The 21048-nt window shown below is 41.3% G+C and overlaps 1 protein-coding gene across 1 annotated transcript in view; it reads right to left on the minus strand.

Moving 5' to 3' along the window:
* LOC139445993 (uncharacterized) overlaps nt 1-21048 on the minus strand; it is a 60361-nt gene that overhangs the window by 33098 nt on the left and 6215 nt on the right. Inside the window, exons 3-5 of the mRNA XM_071227260.1 lie at nt 11213-11354; nt 7973-8089; nt 1329-1524 (exon numbers count right to left, since the gene is read on the minus strand). Coding sequence (XP_071083361.1) covers nt 1329-1524; nt 7973-8089; nt 11213-11354 — 455 coding nt within the window. The remainder of the gene's footprint in view (nt 1-1328; nt 1525-7972; nt 8090-11212; nt 11355-21048) is intronic.

Below are 21048 nucleotides of genomic sequence, written 5' to 3' on the forward strand. Positions count from 1 at the left end.
ACGCCAGATGAAAGACTCGAGCACATGTGCTTATGTCCAGATTATACAATTTACACGATGGTGTTTTAAGGCTTACTGTGATATGACAATATAAACATTGTGAGATGCATGTAGTATGTCGAAGGAACAGGTGGTGAGATGGAGGCAGCTCCTACATAGAAACAGTTAGTGTCTTGTGAGTCATAGATCACTTTACCAAGATGAACAGGGTCGTGTTGGGCTTGTTAGTTCAGATGGTGATACAGAGTGGGTAGGGTCTGGTGGATGTGTGTGGGTGGATGTGTGTGGGTGGATGTGTGTGGGTGGGTGGATGTGTGTGGGTGGGTGGATGTGTGTGGGTGGGTGGATGTGTGTGGGTGGATGTGATGGGTGGGTGGGTGGGTGTATGTGTGTGGGTGGATGTGATGGGTATGTGGGTGGTGTTTTACACACTTACTGTGGGTGGATGGTTGGGTGGTGCTTTACAGGCTTACTGTGGGTAGGTGGTTTTAAGCAATGTTCCAGCAATATCATTGCAGGGAGACACCAGAAATGGGCTTCACACATTGTACCCATGTCGAGAAATCGAACCTGGGTCTTCGGGATGACGAGCGAACGCTTTAAACACTGGGCTACCCAACCACCCCTAGTGGTGGGTGGGGGGTTGGTGGGCGTGGGAAGTGTGGGGGTAGTTGGGTGTATGGGAAGGAGGGGTCAATGTTTGTGTGCATTTGTGTGGGTGGAGGTGGGTGTATGTAGGGGTATGGGGTGTGTATGGGTTGGAAGGGATTACAGGGGTGGCGGTGGATGTGTGGGTGGATGTGTGTTTGTTTGTATGGGTGGATGTGTGTTTGTTTGTATGGGTGGATGTGTGTTTGGGTGGGTGAATGTGTGTTTGGGTGGGTGAATGTGTGTTTGGGTGGGTGGATGTGTGTTTGTGTGGGTGGATGTGAGTTTGTTTGAGTGGGTGGAATTGTGGGTGGATGTTTGTTTATTTGTGTGGGTGGATGTGTGTTTGTTTGTATGGGTAGATGTGTGTTTGTGTGGGTGGATGTGTGTTTGTGGGGGTGGATGTGTGTTTGTGGGGGTGGATGTGTGTTTGTGGGGGTGGATGTGTGTTTGGGGGGGGGGGATGTGTGTTTGTGGGTGCATGTGGGGGTGTATGGGTAGGGGTGTATGAGAAGGAATTGGTTATAGGGGTGGATGTGTATTTGTGGGGTGGATGTGACATACCACATGGGAAGTGGGAGTTTGGAGACTCCCTTGTGACTTTTCACTGTAGCCATTTAATGGATTGTGACAATACAATGAGGCACAATGTAAGTAGTGCATAAAACAAGTCTGCCTACCCAGGAAAGAAGAGTAGAACCCGACACCGAACTGTCCAATCAGATCGCTGCTCTCAGATTGCGACTTGTCTCCCAGTTTGGCCAAGAAGTCACTAGTTCCTGATTTCGCAATGGTTCCGAGATTCTTGACCAGATCATCTTTGGTCATTCCAACACCAGTATCTGTTATATGGAGAACATGGTTGTCCTTGTCAGCCTACAAAAAGAAATTTCCTGCATAAATCTCAGAATCAAGATCTCAAAACAGTATTTTGATATATTAAATGATTTGTTTTATTGACATTATTCATGCTTGCAGGCCAGCTAGGTTCTATCACTTGGGTGTTTGTTTGGCCACAACAACAGGTGATGCGTGATTCATATGGGGAACTGACATGGTGATATCCAGGAATATTTTTTATTAAACAATCACCACTTTCAGCTCTGGAATTTAAGAGATTTGAGTTTGTTTGTTGTTTAACGCCACACTCAGTAATGTACGTTCCAGATTTACGATAATGGTCTGTAAATAATCGAGTCTGGATCAGTCAATCCAATGATTGACATGAGCATTGGGATATGTTGACATGCATTAACCAAGTCAGCGAGCCTGACCACCCGATCCCATATGATTGGCATGGGTTGCTGAACACTTATTTGACACGGATCTTCATGGGTTTGAATTATGTCACTAAAAAGGTTATTGAGAAGGGTTGATGCTGCTTTTAGCAATATTCCAGCAATATGACATCAAACCTGGGCATGGTGCGACACCAAACACTTTCCAAGGCTACCCCACAGGCCCTCATATCTAGTTTTTATCAAGTCTCAAAGATTTATGTCTCGAAGATTCATTCAAAGATACCATGGATCTTTACCATCATTTCCCAATAGAAGTCCTTAATATGTTTTCCATGTTACATATATTTTCCTCCTTAGCAATTGCAGCAGTCAGATTATCATAAATCCCATACTTCAACATGGAAGCACTACAAAGGACCCATGAAGATCAAGGGTAGAATAGGTCTTCAGCAACCCATGCTTGTTGTGAAAGGTGACTAACGGGATTGGGTGGTCAGGCTCGCTGACTTCGTTGATGCATGTCATCGTATCCCAATTGCGTTGATTGTTAAACAACAAACAACCAACCAACCTTATTAACAGTGTTCACTTCCAGACAGAAAGAGGTATCTATAAGTGGGTCAGCCACCGAGAAGCATGTGTGTGACCACCCAATACCCAATTTAGCCTTTACTTGGCCAAGCAAAGGGCAGTTAACTCCACTGTCATCCCTTCATGGTGTCTTATGTACAGTGTTTATTTCCAGACAGTAAGAGGGATCTAGACCCCAGTCGGCCATCGAGAAGCATGTATGAGTTGAACTACTTATGTCATGTGCATCCAATCTTACAGCTGGAATCAGCCGGGGAATTCATGATTCACTGCTGCCTCAGTGCATCTCGGTATGTTAAGCACCAGTCCTATGCACCAGGTCATACAGCATGTGTATTACGACCTTTTACACTGATGAGCAAGGAGCAGTTACCTAATGTGTAAGAGTGACAGATAAGGCTAACAGTATTACAGGATGAGATCATCAATGTAACTTTTGTTTGTTTGATGTTTAAAGCCGCACTCATCAATATTCCAGCCGTCTGCACATAATCGAGTCTGGGCTAGACAATTCAGTGACTGACATCAGCATCAGTCTACCCAATTTGGATACGATGACATGCATCAACCATGAGTCTGACCACCCGATCCTGTTAGTTGCCTCTTACGACAAGCTTGGGTTGCTGAAGACCAATTCTAATCCAGATCTTCAAGGGTTAAGGTAACCCTTCTTCCTGACACAGTGGAGGCAATAAATCACATCCACTACAACACTGAAGGAGTTGGTTGCATTACCGCCTGGCAGTTACATCATTGCTACCAGCTTAGTAATGTGAAGAAAGTGATGCAGGTCATAGATGTTACCATGGTTATGGTGCTGACAAACCAAAGATTATAAGTGTGAATCTTGGATTCGAACAAAAGATCAGCAGATCCTGGCACACTTAAGGGAGTCAATTCAGTAGAGCGAATTAGGATATCTTTGATTGACCTGTGACCATGCATATCGACCTGATCCTCTTTAGCACGGGATACTGGGGACCTGGGTCCCGTTCCACAAAGCGATCTTAGCGCTACGACTATCGTAAGGCAGTGTTAAAGTATGGGAGTTACGATCGCCTTAGCGCTAAGATTGCTTTGTGGAACGGGGCCCTGCTCTTCCTCAGAAGCCAGATATGGCCATGGACAGAGGAGCAGGTTTATAAATACAAAGGACAGGAAATGATTACATCAAAACATAGAAGCAACTTAAAACAGGCACCAAAATAAACCTATTATCTCTAAACAGAACTCCCCACAGTGTGGATAACCCTCAGTTTCGAAACCTTGTACAGAATCAGGCTGTATCATTGCCACAGCAAGAAGGAAAATAATTAATTTTCATACCACCATCCTTCTAATCTATGAACCATGTGCTACGGTTCTATCAACAGACAAATTTTTGAAACAGTTCCAACTGACAGAACCAAACGGCCATTCCGCAAACAGACTTGCTTTCTCAATTCTGGGCATAATATCAACCAACAGAACCTTTATCTTGTGTAAAATAAGTACCCACCTACATTCATTCATAGCAGGAAATATTTACACAGAAACCTTTATTACAGGAATCTGGCAACAAACATGATAAACAATCTGCAGTAAAGGACATCTGGATGTTCATTATGGGCCATGTAGTGTCAGTTTAAGCAGAAAATCCATTCAGCAATATAATGTATATTCCAACATTGTTGAAGTATTTTTCTGATCGCTCCATGCATAGCCAGCAGAGTGTGCCATATGTACAAAGTTAATTATAGCCAGCTGTGAGGGAGATAGCATTTTCAAACTGGGTTCCTGTCTGCTGCATAGGGATACATTTACAAGGTGATGAGGGAGCAACTGTTTCTGATGCTATCTCCAGTTTAGTTTATTACCTGGCCAGACGGTGGGTACTGACCCCGTAGCATGGTCACTACTCTGTTTTCTTTACTATAAAAGCTCAGTCAATAGTTATTTGCAATATTATATACATATATATCCCAAATATGAATTAATTGTTTTCAAAATATCGATTTTGTTTTCAATATTTTTCAATGAGACCATTTTTTATGGGCTGATAATTCCATACTAAAGACATACACAGTTCATCATGCTTGTGTAACATTCAACCCTCTACTGGTCTACACAAGGAATCCAACCACGGTGTCTGGCATGGACAGCCACTGATTGAACCTATTACCCACTCCACGGATCCCCTCCTTCCCGCCCTTGTGAGAACTGGCAGGATTAAATTCAAACACTGTTTATCAACATACCTACATGTAGGTGTAGGTTTCTGAGAACATTTATCTGCATCTGAACCTCCAAAATATAATTATACATATATGCACTTCAACCAGACACAGCTGTAAATACAAATTGTAATACATCTTCACCAGAGCAATAACAAATAGAGAACTGACGGCACAAGTGGCTCCCCCTAGTGACAGAATGACCGTGAAAAGGTCAGACAACTCTGTGCAGCACCTGGAAGTCAGCCTGTATCCTGGCAAGGCATCTCTCAACACAGGTAAGAGTACACCCAAGACCTCGGAACCCCCTTAGCAAATGGCACAGGTGCTTTTCCTCAAAGGCAGAATGTATTAAGTGCTCTCATGGTAATAGGGACAAAATGTTGCTTCATCTGAACACCCGGGCTTGTCATGGAAAGCAAGATGCGATTAACTAATAACAAATCTAAATCTGTATTCTAATTATACCAATATGACATAAGTCATGATAAGGCCATTTCAGAGATGGGAGCAACCTTGTCTTCTATAAATCATGTCATGATAACAGATGCCAATAATGTTTCATTAACCATATCATGGGCTGTTTGTGGAGTGTGGCATCAATCAACGTACTCAGTAGCAAGTCAAAGTGACATTAATCTTAGAGGCTGATAAGTCCGCTCTAAAACAAATCATTTCAGAATCTACATCGTACCAAAGGAATAAAAAATAGGTGCTTTGCAAAATAGTCTACAAAATTCCTGCATTATACCCAAAGGTTTACAGTTTCATCGCCTGAAGCATTTACCTTCCCAAACAGTGGTTATCAAGGGTGAGGTGAAGTGAAATGGGGTTTAACGTCGAGTCCAAGATCATTGCACTTACATAACGATGTGCATGCACGTGTCTGTGTGTGGCTGTTTGTACTAATGCCGATTTTATAGTGATAGCCCACTGAGATACCACGCCGCAGTGTAACATGAATACCTCACTCAGACAGTATACTGACTCCAAGCTGATCAGTCCTTGTTTTAGCCCCTTAAAGCTGAGCTCCAGGCAGGGTAACAACAAGTACCATCTTTTAACATTGTGTATGACGTGGTGAGGGATCGAGAGATACCTAGCATGCCTGAGGGCAGAAACTCTTCAAAATGAATTACGGCACCTTAGACATGGCCACTGACCTTGCTGCTTCATTTAGAAATACATAAAATCTCCATATGTTTGAAGTATTCAGATTACTGTTGAATTGAAATGGTTTGTAATGCATATTACATGATATTACAAGAGCTGCTATGTTACCCTATGTCTATGCCAAACCCACAGTGGAACGTAAACTTTGCCACTATATTTTGTCTCCATTTCAAAAGAATCCTAAATAGCAACACGATCCCTGCACACACAATTACCCGAGCTGGCAGTACAGTCTATTACACCTACAGCAAGTACAGGCGGGGGTATTCTGGGTCGGAAAACACAGCGAATTTCTGAGGCTGCATGGAGTCTTTCTGTTGCTACACAAAGAGACCAAAATTAAAGTCGGTGATAAGCTTTACTTCATTATTATACCACAAACGAATACTTATGTCTCCTAATTTCCTGGAAGGGGGGATGAGAATGAAACAGGGTGATTGTTTAATTATATATATATTCCTGGATATCACCATATCAGTTCCCCATATGAACCACACATCACCAGTTGTTGTGGCCAAACAAACACCGGGCCTGCAAGCATGAATAATGTGAAACACATGACCGAAGCTAGAATATCTTAAGGCCCATTTGGTACCATTAACCATTTGTCCCAGCCACCAGGGCCCCGTTCCTCAAAGCGATCTTAGCACTAAGGTGATCGTAAGTCCCATACTTTAACATAGGTTTACGATCATCGTAGTGCTGAGATTGCTTTGAGGAACGGGACCCTGGGCTCCCAGCACTGTAAAGCAGTAAGAATGTTTCCGTAACTTGATAACACAACAGTGAGGTGTCCTTTAGCAATGCTTAAAACAAACATGCTTGCCCAATCTCAAATGAAAGGGTACCTCATAATGACTAGAGTTTAGAGTACAAGAAAACTTCTAACAAGGCGGGTGAGTGAATGTTTTATGCTAGTCAAAAATATGACATATGTGTCATGGCAGCCTGGGAGAATATCTGTGGTCTGGCAAACAAATGGTTGATAGCATGAGCAACATTCGGGTACTGGCACACAATCAGCCCAGTCACCCACGATCCTGTCCCCCTCAAAGGCATCCTCAGCAGCGTTCATAATATTTGACCATGGCACACCATGGTATATTTGATCATTGTATTCCACTGTCAAATTTACCACGCTAATTCGTGGTAAGGGAGATCTGGGTTCCGTGAAGTGTGCTGCTATGGTATTTGAATGTGGGTCCCCCCAATTCTCTTCACAAAGACTGATTTTTATGCATAATTTCAACGATGTCAAAATTACGATTTTTCTACTATAAACAGTCTGCTGTTCCATTATTCTGGGGAGTGCTGTAAAACAAGTCCTTTCCCCTAGAGCAGATTCTCACTATGCAGAATCCTGCCAAACCCAAATCAACACTGCGACAGTCCTGGCCTGGCACACCTCCACAGGAACATTCAGCAGATTGCATGTTTACATCCCTCTCACAACATGCACCCTCCACTGTGTCTAGCAGCGCCACCTAACAGCACGATGGCTGGCACAAGGCTATTTATCCCTCAAACACATGCCTGGCAATGCCAAACATCAAACAGTTATCTCAAAAGGAATATTTTCAGCTGATAACAAAAATCTTCAATTTTGACATACACATTACCAGAAAACAGCCAGGGGAAATAAAGTGTCTTAGAATAAAAGGGAGTTCATTGAAAGTGTGGACCTGCATCTGCAGTTCTGCTTACACCCTTGACTGAAGGCAGAAGTGTCAGTTTCTCGACGTGCCAGTTAGGCTGTCGATCCCATATTCTTATCCTGTTACCAGATGCTCCGAACTAATTTGGTTTTAATAAGATACACGGAAAGTTTACTTTATTCAGAACTAAAATAACAACCTGCTTCACCCATCTTGTCTAGTGTGAAATCTGTTACTGTGGGCAAGCATAAAAACTGTTTTACATTCAATGTATGTTTTAGATTCACACTTCAAATATTATATAAAGTTTGTTGTTGAGATATCTCAGCTGTCCACTGAATCCACTGAAGCGATGCCAAAAAACAATTGGCTAGTCATGCCCGCGGTATCAAAGCGTTTCCACAAAGACTCAAAATGTTGTCCTTCAAGATGTTTCTTGTCTGATACATACCTTTATCTTTATAGACAGTTCATCAGTAGCCGCGAGTGCACTGGTGTCTGTGAGTGCAAGGAACCGAATCTTGTCTAGCGCATCAGAGGCGTTGGAGATCAGTTCCCTCAAGAAAATCTGAAAACAAAGGCTGTGTGTCAAGAAAGCATAAAGTGTGTGATGTAGCCACACGGACTAATAATCACCTTCACATTCATAGAATGAAATACCGCATTCGTCGTAATAAGCGCCCCGCTTTAATAAGCGCCCATGGCGATATTTGCTAATACATGTATATTGGCTAGTGAACAATCCCAATAAGCACCCTTTCCAATCGATCAATGTACACAAGACTTATTTGTTCGTGTATAATATGCACTTGTGTGTTATATGCACCCTTAATTATGGGCAATTAAATTCTCGAAAATATATCTAACGTGTATAATACACACAAATTCTTCTTTTATATCATTTCAGGCTGTCAGCATAAACCACAAAATTTACAATCTTCCAACTCTGTTTTTTCTCTCACCAAAATTATATTCTAATAAGAGCCCCCTATTTCTAATTTTGAGAGCGCCCTGAGCGCTTATTACGTCGAATGCGGTACTTGCAGTCAGCATGGTTTGAACAGGAAAGAAATCAAATTCATTTTGGGGTCATGTTTTTTAGCAAAACGAATTTACTTTTTTCTGACCCTTTATCTCCAAAAGAATGGAATACATAAACAAAAATATGTAAAACTTCATAGATTAATAAAAATTAATAGATTGCTGTTTCTGTAGTGACCTCTCCTTACAATGTAATGATGTCCACATATCTTATATGTTATTGATGATTTGAAACCAAACACATTTAGACTGCATACATAAACACCTTAGATTTGCTAAAAAGTTAAATCCTAATCAAATGAAAAACACACGCCATAAAAATGCAACAATTACAATTGTTACCATGGTTACTGTCAAGTGTGTGTAATAATCACTGAGAAACAAATGAAGCATCATGTTTTTTTGGCTTGCTTAATTACATGAGCAAAATGTTAACTGAATTAGGCATAACTTCAACAAGCATGTAGCAAATCACCTGCTACAATATTAAACAACAAAGATGGTACTGATTAAGTGCGAAGTGTTTATCAAAGTTTACATGATCAACTCCTGTGTTTATCTGAATAAGAAGCACCCTCTAACTCCATGTACGCAACACTGTACATTAACCCAACAGGTGCTCTGGTCTGTTTATCAACGTCCCTCAGGAATGTGTACATGGAAAAGACGAAACTTACTTTGCCAAACAAACTGTTTCATAAGATAAAAATTGGTAAAATGGTTTGGGTGAGTGTTCAGTGGAATCAGAAGCTTGTCTATGTTGTACATTAACATGAGTGGAATCAATTTACCATTTCCTGAATCCTACGTTTGAATGATGATAACCTTAGTCAGCACTTTAGGAACTATGCAATATAATGCATTAGACACGTGGTAATATAAACTTAAGATTATTTCTACAATACATAATTTGGCAGTTAGTATGGTTCTGCTGCGCCATTGCTTACTTGAGAAAAAATCCTTCTAAGTATCGAATGTAATGTTTGCATATACTGTCCTTGACCCTGCTTATAATACAAATTCCCTACAAAAAGTGTGGCATTCCAAACAGAACCCAGTCGGCAGAGAAACAGGCATGGAAGTCCACATTCTGATATCTGTTTATGCTTGATCTCGTCTGAAGAATTGAAGCAAATTATAGCCAGTCAAAACAGTAGGATTCAGTAATTACTGATTCCACTGGCGGAATGTGTGCAGCAACAGACGTCATTACCCAAACTGTCAGAAGTAAAACGAAGCATCTGGAAGCAGCAATGCTCTCGACTGAGGCAATCGAACAATTGACCTCAACGACAAATACTGGGTGAAGATTGTAACCCTGTCTGGAGACAAGATGGATTTTTTTCTGACATTTATGATTTTTTGACGATCATCTCACAGGGCTGTCCGTCATAAGTCAAGTGATGCTTGGCGGCAAATTTATCAGATTGTCGAGAAAATCCTTTCCTGGGACATTTGTAGAGGCATATCAGGCAGAGAGAATTGCTAGGGGTGTGTGCTCTTGTTTCATGGTTAATTAGAGGTAACTGGAAGTATTTAATGCAAGCAGACGTCAATTTGTTTCTGCGATTGTTTGGACAGATATGTATTCAGCGATCATGGATAGTCAGGAATCCTCTGAAACTGAGGTCACAGGCAGTTTTCTGGGACTTCATATTGTTTTTAAATAAATAGCGTTGAGTTTTACAACCATGGTAAGAAGTATTTTGTTATCTTACAACAGACGCCTGGAGTGACATGGGCTTTCAACATTGATAGCAGTGTTTCATGGCGACTCAAGCTGATGTGGAGAGTGATGCAGAGTGAAAGAAAGTGAGTTTTAGTTTTAGTCTTCATTTTAATCCACATTGGCAAGAACCGACTGCAGATGATTCACACATCTGCATGTTTACTGGAACCAAAATGAAACTCAATGACTAGTTGTTCCCTACAGCTGAGGGACACGGAAGGTGTGGCCCCCTGACCACTGGCCATCCATATCAAGTTAATTTAATGAAGACAAACCAATAGCTTTGTTTTACACAGAGATGGGCTGCACACACACCCATATGGGGAATCAAACCCGCCCCTTCGTGATGGGCAAACAGTTTAACCACCAGGCTACCTACAACCTGACAAGCCAATAACTAACACTAATCATATATTTTTGCTGTCAGTATGACAGTAAATCATGGTCAGTTGCCGATCCAAGAGTCCTTTAATCAGCAGCCATTGTGGGCACCCAATCCCCATGTCTACAGCAGAATCTCCTGACGACTGACCTGAGTTTGAGGGATGCACTATGTAGGATCATCTCAAAATTAACACATTTCATTATGCCTGAATCCCAAATCTGTGTCACCATGGTCAAAGATTCATTGTTTGATTGTAATTGTTTAACGCCGCACTCAGCAGTATTTCAGCTAAATGACAGCAGTCTGTAAATAATTTAGTCTGGACCAGACAATCCAGTGATCGACATGATGAGCATCGATATACATCTTTGGGATATGATGACATGCATCAACAAAGTCACCGAGCTTGACCACTTGATCCAGTTTGTCGCCTCTTACGACAAGCATGGATTGCTGAAGACCTATTCTTACCCAGATCTTCATGGTTCCTGTCTCATAGAGAAAACTATGATCCCAAGTACAAAGCTACAACTTACTTCTTTGTTTTTGTAGAGCGAGTTGATGATGAGTTTCATCATACGATCAACCTCTGCTTGGAATGCAAACTTCTCCGACTGTTCCCGGAGCTCCTTCATTTGAGCAACATTTAATCCATCAATTTTAATGGCTTCCTCCTCCCTGCAAACAAACAACAAACATGGTAAGCATGGACAGTGACGTCTTCAATTTCATCATCTCATAAAACACACAACAGCTTGGCAAGGGTTTTTGGGGTTTTTTTTGTTTAATGCCACCCTCGGCAATATTCCAGCTATTTGACTGTGGCCTGTTCAGAAGGCAGGACCAGAGAAACCAGTGATTGATATTATGAGCAATGATCCATGCCGTACGATGACAACCAATCAACCAAGTCACTGAGTCACCACTCGACCCATTACGTTGCCACAGGTTGCTGGGGAGCAATCCTAAGCCAACATGACACAAAGAGTTGTGTCCCCTTACTGTTCCCTACCCTGAGGCAGTTAAGTCTTTTACATAGAACGCCACAGACGATGCTTTTGGTTTCAGGCACTAGGCCATAACTTCAGACCGATGTATAAGATGGAAGATAAAAATATGTCTGTATGATAATACATAATAATTTTGCAGAAATCATAATTCTGAGCAAGTTATTACCAAAGAGCTATTATATTTATTTCCACTTGGAAAGGTATTTCAGAACTGTTCAGTTATGAGCAAGGATCACAATCATGACCATGTAGTCTGATTCCAGACCAATGACCTGCAGATCCTGGCATAGCTAGGGGGGGCAAATCTGCAGAGTGATTTCCAACACCCACAAATCATGCCTCATTTTGTTGGCCTACAAGCAAACATTTTTTTAGTTTCAACTTTAGTCGTTTCATAGGATAATACAAATAAACTACCCACAGTTTGATAAACAAGACAGGGACAGTGTCAATTCTTGCCTTCTGACAACCTGACTAACCCCACAACAGTTGTTTCTTGGTAACCTATAGCTCTACAGACACATCAATCACTAAGTAACCAACACCGATTCTATCCACCAGTACCACTCTATACGAGAACACCCTCAACCTTACTCAGTACTAACACCCATCTACATACTGATGAATATCAAAACTCTCCATTGCTACTACAAATAAACTTTTCAGTCAGCTAATAAACATCCCCTTAACATTTGCAGATATTTACTCTTCTGCTGCAGTTATTCTTGAGTTGGCCTGCCGCCACTATCAGTCTTGTTGGGGAGAGTTGCCCAATGCCCCTTGGTGAAAATTGAAATAATCTCCAGAACCATCAAAATGGTCATACAGCAGCGATGGGATGTTTATTTTGTTAACAGACCAATATATACACAGGTATGTCTGCTGAATGACCTTAGCGCCAGCGGACAGTCTTGTAATGTTAAGAATTGAGTACAGTGTTAACAACAGCAATGCAAGCATCTGGCAGAGTTGTAGCTATTCTGAGTAGGATGCAGGCGATACTTTTGGTGTTCACACGGCAAATCATTTTAACTCAGGGGGTTGGATAAGATAAAGCATTGTAAGTAACATTATTAGGCATATCGTCCTGGCTCTGCTGGTGGGGCTTCCTATGGGATACAATGTGGTGAAAACTTGGAATCTTCCAACATTATCGTCTTCAAGAAGAAAACGTTTACATCATATGCAGGATTATTAGCGACCACCAGGTGTGGAGCTTAAAAAAAATGTCATGTGGTTCTGATCAGTCAAAACATAAGATGCTGACTACAACCCTTTTCATACTCAAAGAGGACACATAAAAAGATATAGAGTAGAGATTTTCACCCACCCAGCCGCCTCACGACCCACCCACCCCCACCACATCTCCAATTACCTACAGATGAAGAGTGAGTGAGTGAGTTGCCTTTTTTATTACTTCATGAAAGTGTAAAAATGCAATTGACATGACAATTGAGAATCAGAGGCTACAAGAAATTTGAGAACTTCTACGCCTGTTGCAACCCCATTCCAGTAATGTAATATTGAACATCTTGTCTACAAAAATATGCCAAAAACATAATCCGGCTTCATTTTTTTTAAATTTGGACATCTAACCCACTTGTACAATATCCACTTGTTGTCCAACCAGGAAAGCCTAATTGCCCAAATAGTGAAAATATAACAACAAGCCCAAACAAATTAGAAACTCTACCATGTCTGCTAGCCCTGATCTTATGGTGATCTAAAAAACATGCTCAGACTAAAAGGCAAGGGCTAAATGGTATCCCATGCATTGAGTGTTCCTTTCGAATTCCCCAGGACCTAATAACTCTACAACAAAGTCAGATGCACCAGATTCTAGATTGTTATGTAAATTGATCCAGTGAACTCATTCTATGAGGCATCATCTTGCGTGGAACACATTCGGTAGATCAATTAACCATCAATTAGCTCACACAGCTCATAGGTAAAAAGCACTGCCTATAAATCCCTCGTGACAAATACATACTCAAGTAACTACAGATGATAAGCAAGTCTGTCACTATGGATACAAAATGTTTCAGATATATTTCCAGTTCATTTCTCTCTCAGTCACACAGTATTAAACAATGACAGAGTGAGTTTGCATGGTTTAACATTTTTTCTAGCAGAATGCAAGCAGTACCACTGCAAGTGAGGTGAAATGGGGTTTAACGTTGCGTCCAAGGTTATTGCACTTATATATATAGCGACGTGCATGCACGTGTATGTGTGGCTGCTTGTACTAGTCCGGACTGATGCCGATTTATAGTGCTACCACACTTAGATACCATGCTGCAGTTCAGTTTAACATGAATTGTCCACTCAGACACAATATACTGACTCTGAGCCGACCAGTCCTTGTTTTAGCCCCTTAATGCCGAGCGCCAGACAGGGTAACAACAAGTACCATCTTTAAACGTCTTTAGGTATGACGCGGCTGGTGACTGAACCCTGGACATTCCGCCCTCCGGGCGGACGCTCTACCACTAGACCACGGAGGCGGTCTCACCACAGCAAGTGACCTCAAATGACATCCTGATGAGGAATAGAACCTTGATCTTTGGTGTGGTGGGCAAACACTGCGACCACTAGCCTATCCCTCCATTAAAAGTGGGAAGATACCACAGAACCAGTAGTGAGAGAGTTGGGTTTAATGGCACCATGATGAGCATGTCGAATTGTGTTTAGTTGTATTATAGTAGGTGGTGGAAAGCCTAAAGCAACGTAGGCCTTAGAGGACTACCACTTTGGTGAACCCACAAGCTCGCTGAGAAAACTAAGCATCATAATATCCAAATATAAGGCATTAACACCCATGAATAGCAGATCCTGGCACAATAAAGGGATGCAACTTTGCACAACGAATTGCTGTGCCTTGTCTTAAATCTCTAGGCCACCTGTTGGGCTGGCTGGCTAGGTAGCTTCCTAACAAATGCCTAATACCGTATTTTCTTGAGTATAGTGCGCACTTTTTTTCCAAAAAACACAGCTGTGTGGAAGGGGGTGCGCATTATACACGAATTATGAGTTTGGATGTTTTTTCCCCCCCATGGAAAGACATTACCGTGAGCACGAAACACGGAAAATAGTTTCAGATACAATTTTTGCCGATCCTTGCATTAAAAATCCTATAAAGTTATATCATTGGGTGTGTCTTGACCGAATCACCAGTCGATTCCAAGAAAACGTGTGTACAGCTGATTGCTGTTTCCGGCTTAGTTTACGAGAAAATACACAAGGTAATCTTAATCCCTGGATATAAAACAATGCCTAGCAGAACAATAAATACTATTTAAACGGTAAATAAACATGTCTGGTGATTTTTTATCTCAAATTTCGAATTTGTACTGACAAAGTTTCTCATCACCCGTTCGTTTGCCGGACTTCGCTGAAAGGGTACGGTGTAATTTTTTTCTGCGCATAATCATGATAATATTCAAATTTCTTTTTTTTCCAAAATATTGAACCCGCTAGAGGGGGGTGCGCATTATACATGGGTGCGCACTATACTCAAGAAAATACGGTACAACTACTGTCCACGAGCAATGATCTTTTTAATACTTTTCTCCTAGCCTGGCATTTCTTAAAAAATATATGAACAACTTACATCTACACAGAGATACGTACACAATGTGGTCATAAACAAAGTTAGTTTGTAATACATCCACAACAGAAAATATAGATTATCACAAGTCCAACTATTTAAATATCACTAGCCACAGGACAACAGGCCACATTTATTTCCAGCACTGGATGCAAGATGTTAATCAGCAAGGAAGTCTCTCGTTGTCCTCCTATCTGACTGTTTATCATCAACATGTGGGGTACATTACAGACACGATTCCCCCACTTTTCTACCTCCATGATCTCTGCAACAATGTATACACCATACCTTCGACACGGTACAGGTAATATGAGAAATACTATACGCCATATAACCATTACCACACTGTTGGAACTGGTACTATATAACTGGTAGATACTAACTTGTTTAGTATATGAGTACTTATAATAACATTGCAAAACCCTTAAAAATGACCAATTCTGCTCTGAACTGGTACAATATTCCACACAACTTTCACCATGGTCGAAATTGGTAATATATTTCACACAACTATTACCATAGGTGGAACTGATACTATATTCCACACAACTATTACCATCGGTGGAACTGGTACTATATTCCACACAACCATTACCATAGGTGGAACTGGTACTTTATTCCTAACAACTTTTACCATGGTCGGAATTGGGACTATATTCCATACAACTTTTACCATAGATGGAACTGGTATAATATTCCACACAACCAATACAACCTAAATGGTTAACCTGGGACACATATTTTAAGTTGTGAATTACATGATGAGAATGAAACGAACAAGCAAACGTTGCCAGATAGTACAATGTTGACATTCCATCTTCTTAGACTGACCACTGCTTTTCTCATGTTCAGAGACACATTCAGATCAATCAAAGTACTCCAACATGTAGACTAACATTAAGTCTCTGAAATCTTATATTATACAATATCCTTCTTGACTCTAAAAATAAAATGGAAATTCCCTATGCTGATTTCATATGGAATAGAGCTAGCCAGGGCTGGCTAGACTTGCTTTAGTATGCTTTTTTTTCCATAGAATAAATGTATTCCAGTCATGGTGCAGGACCATTCAACATGTTCCAGCCACAGAAATATCAGCAACCATGTGTAGGAGTGCTTAACTTTCGTTGGTAGGTTAGTCTTACATTCTGTATCTTCATCCTTGAACTAAGTGATAAGGAAAACGAGTTCCCCACATTGAAAAAGTGATGAGTCTTATCAATGGCCTTGAAATTTCAAACATAACTGGAATTCAGCCCTTAACATGAAGAGCCAACTTCTGTGAATTCTCAAGTGATGCCTATTAAACATGTCAGACAAGACCAGTTCAGCAACCATTTCTCTCCTGAATTTCACTAGACACATGCTTCAGGCTAGTGACTAAAGTCACAGACTGTAACATATCTGATTCATTGCAACTTTCAAGTGGTAATGTTTTAGTGAAAACAATCTTAGCTAATTGTTAAAAAGGTGGGTGTAATTATTGGTCAAGCTTACCCGGGTCTCAATGTATAAAGGCAATTGTTGAATACTTGATATTTTTTAATATAGTTCTGACGACTGACTTCTATATCTCCCATCCAACACCAGTATAAGAGTGAGTGAGTGAGTGAATATTGCTTAACGCCACATCAGCAATTTTGCAGCTATTCGCGGCGAACCAGTACAAGAACCCTGGTCTATGTTGACATCCATCCCACATTCAAAAACTATGAAAATATGATTTTGAAAACCAAAACAAGTCGACAAACAAAAAAAAGACAAAAAAAAAGTTCAATCCATCACCAAACACATTGTGATACAAAAATAACTTAACACTGGGTTAAATGTTTCGTCTTGTGATGCAGTTCCAAGATGACAAACATAATAAAGAGAGTATTGTCTTATTTCTCCTCGGCACATGTGACCTTAACACACAAGAACAATGCTGAACGTTCTTGCACTGCCAGCATTCTCCTGTGGTAATTTACACAAGCAAGGTAGCAGAGTATTTTTGGCGGAGGGAACTACTACTCCGAGCGCTAGCTAGCACTGTAGGAAGACCAGGAGTAGAGTACAGCCCAGCACTCACGGAGTGAGTAGCCAAACTTGGGCAGATATCGCGTTGCACACCACTGTGATACGCAGTGTATACACTCGCTATTGAGGTATAAACCAGCTGATTCTGCTGCAGTATGTGCAGTATTGTGCAATATACACCAGGTATTATTAAGTACTGAGGTCAGATGTCAAGGTCTGGATTTAATAAGTAACCTTGTAGCCTACTTGAACACGATATATTAAGTAATTAATAACTGTGTTTGCCATTATAAAAGGGCGCCTGGGATCTTTGAGATTTGCTGCTATAGTATTTGGATCTTGGGACCCCAACCCCTACAAAAAAAATTAACATTTAGCATGACGAGGACCATATGACTCAATTTCAACCAGTTAATTGAATAAATTATTTCTGTTTAATTCACGTTGAAGTTTGAATCTGCTGTACAAGATACCTGTGAATACAGGTAAGTCCAGATACCCATTACTTGTGACAATGATGGGGTAAGTACAAGACATTTAGGGTCGCAGGGTTCATATTGTTCCGGCAGAGCATCGTTGTTCTTTCCATGGGTCAATGACCCCAAGCCTTCCAGCGTGCGACATGAGGTGAAATGGGGTTTAACATGGCTTGGTGGTGTGTGGTATGTGCTCGGTGTGTGGTGTGCGTGCATAGTGTGTGATGTGCATGCATAGTGTGTGATGTGCATGCATAGTGTGTGATGTGTGCTTGTACTAGGCTGGTTTAAAGTGCTAGTCCAATTAAACATACCATGCCGCAGTTTCACAGGGATACCTCACTCAGACACAGTATACCGACTCCGAGCTGACATCTTGTTTTATCCACTTAATGCAGAGTGCCAGGCAGGGTAACAACAAGTACCACCTTTTAGCATCTTTTGGTATGATGTGGCCCGGGATAGAACCACTGACCTGCTCTCTGGGCAGACGCTTTAACCACTGGACCACAGAGGCGGTCCTTCGAGCATGTTCTAAGTCTCATTATGGTAAAGAGTACTGCTATTTTCATCATGTTTCATCAGGCATCAAATCAGAAGTTACGTACAACTTTGAAAAAAATGATAAAATTGGGTAAAAAAATGGGAACATTTATTTGAAAACCCAATTTAACCAAACTTTCCATGAATATGGCAATGTGAAGATGAAGATGCAATGAAACGTTTTAGACAAAAGTAAACATTGTTAGTTTGTGAGTTGCACTTGTCAATATTCCAGTCATATCATGGGGCCACCTATTAAGAATCGTACAAATAACCAATATGGGAAGTGAACTTGGATCTTTGGCTCGACAAGCCAACACATGAACCACTGTCTCAGTTATAACCAGCCCAGGAAGATAACCAAACTCATTTGTTCTCATCTACCAGCAGTCACTGGCGATTCATCCACATCAGGTGGCAGACATCAAGCAACCATTACCCTTAACTGCTTCCTCATCAAGGCTGGTCAAATGTATTAGCCACTGTCTGGCTGGTGATTACAAGCTGGGAGCAATGTTTGATAATTGTTGCTGGTGTGAGGGTAATTACTGCTCTAGGTATCCATTCTGGGGTGAACCCTGGGTCCAGATGAGCAGACACCCAGGGGTGCACAGTCACTTCAGGAGGGGGGGACCCTGGGTCCAGATGAGCGGACACCTAGGGGTGCACAGCCATGGTCGGGAGGGGGGGGACCCTGGCTCCAGATGAGCAGACACCCAGGGGTGCACAGTTACTTCAGGATGGGAGACCCTAGGTCCAGATGAGTCTACACCCAGGGGTGCACAGTTACTTCAGGAGGGCGGACCCTGGGTCCAGATGAGCGGACACCCAGGGCTGCCCAGTAACTTTAGGAGAGGGACCCTGGCTCCAGAAGAGTCTACACCCAGGGGTGCACAGTCAAGATAGGGAGGGGGGACCATTTCATCTCCCACTGTAATGGGTCAGATGCCATGCCAGTATCTTAGTAACACTTCACAATGTTTGGCAAGAGAAACCAACAGATTGATTATGACGGCTTATGTGTTTCCATTATTTTACAGTCTTGATTTGGATATTTTGATCCCTGCCTCAGTAAACCGCCACAGAACACGACTATACCCTCATAGTAACCCTCTGGGTGAAGATGCCATGGCACTCACAAACAGGATATATCAAATATCCACAACCATATGTTAGCCTGGCATTATTGTTTCACATTTAAAAAATATAATTTTGTATCCAAAAGAAAAGCGGTTAGCATGATCAAAATTAGCTGTTAATTCTTATACCCCTAGCTAACATGATAGGCCCGTGAAGATCCGGGGTAGAATAGGTCTTCAGCAACCCATGCTTGCCATAAAAGGTGACTATGCTTGTCGTTATAGACGACTAACGGGATCGCAGGAATTGGTTGATGCATATCATCGAGCCAGAGTGCGTGGATCGATGCTCATGATATTAATCACTGGATAGTCTGGTCCAGACTCGATTATTTACTGACCGCGGTCATATAGCTGGAATATTGCTGAGTGCGGCCATAAACAACAAGCCAACCAACCTAACATAATAAAAATCCATAACAGACAGAACAAATACTAAATAAGATGTTTGTCTGAATAAAAGACAAATCTTGTTACAATCTTTCAACAACTAAACTTCCATAGAACTTGTAAATACTTTCATGTCTGTAAAGAAAAGTCAAGATATTTCCATCCGCAAGACCTGACCTATTTCAAAACTCTGCTAAACACATCAAGGATATTTTATTGAAAGCTTTCAATTCTAGTTTCTTACAAACTCCATTTGCAAATAACAAAATGTGTTGCCTTCCAAGCACCGAGATCAATATTACATGTGGTAAGTGCTGACTATGCAGCATGGGGTTCACATATCCCATTCTGTGCAGCTGCCAAATACTGCAGTACCGTTCCATGCACATCAACACCGACGCAACTTGTAGACTTAAAAATATCATCAATACAAGATGACTTGCATGCCTGTCTTCGCAGCTTCCCTGGACCAAAGTCGCCACTGTTTTCTTGGAACCCGTCAAATGTCAAGTACATACAATATCGAGAGAGACTATGGTGGTATTTCCAACAGTTGCAAGTAGTAAAACTGTCAAGTAATGTTACAGACATACCAGGTGCTTACATAACCACTTTCTTTAATACCATACCGATGCTAAACACGCTTCTCTCTAACAATTGGGTCAATTTAGGATCTTATCCATAGTAATATGGTATTGGTTTTGTTTGTTGTTTAACACCTTGCTCAGCAATATTCCAGCAATATTACAGTGGCCTGTGTGCAATTGAGCCTGGACTAGAAAATCCAGTGATTGACATCATGAGCATCGACCTATGCAAGTGGGACATGGTGACGTGCAGCATCCGAGTCAGCGAGCCTGACCAACCGATCCCTTTAGTCGCCTCTTACTGCAAGTATGGGTTGCTGAAGACCAATTCTAACCCAAAACTTTAAGGATTGATATAAGAGCATCAATCCACACAGTCAGGGTACAATGACACTCAATTAACAAAGTCACTAAGTCTGACCACCCACTCCATAAAGGCTTGGAGGATGGGGGGGCCTCTACAAACCTGGAATCACTTAACACCAAATTTCAAATTGTTTCATGTTCAGGATTGTGTTAAGACAAATGTTTAATATAAAAACCCATTAAAAATGATGACCTGGACGCAAAAGAACAATAAATCAGAATAACTTCATTTTTT

This window comes from Haliotis cracherodii, unplaced genomic scaffold (genome assembly GCF_022045235.1).
Source record: "Haliotis cracherodii isolate W230 unplaced genomic scaffold, xgHalCrac1.p SCAF_6, whole genome shotgun sequence".
Classification (NCBI taxonomy): Eukaryota; Metazoa; Mollusca; class Gastropoda; order Lepetellida; family Haliotidae; genus Haliotis; species Haliotis cracherodii.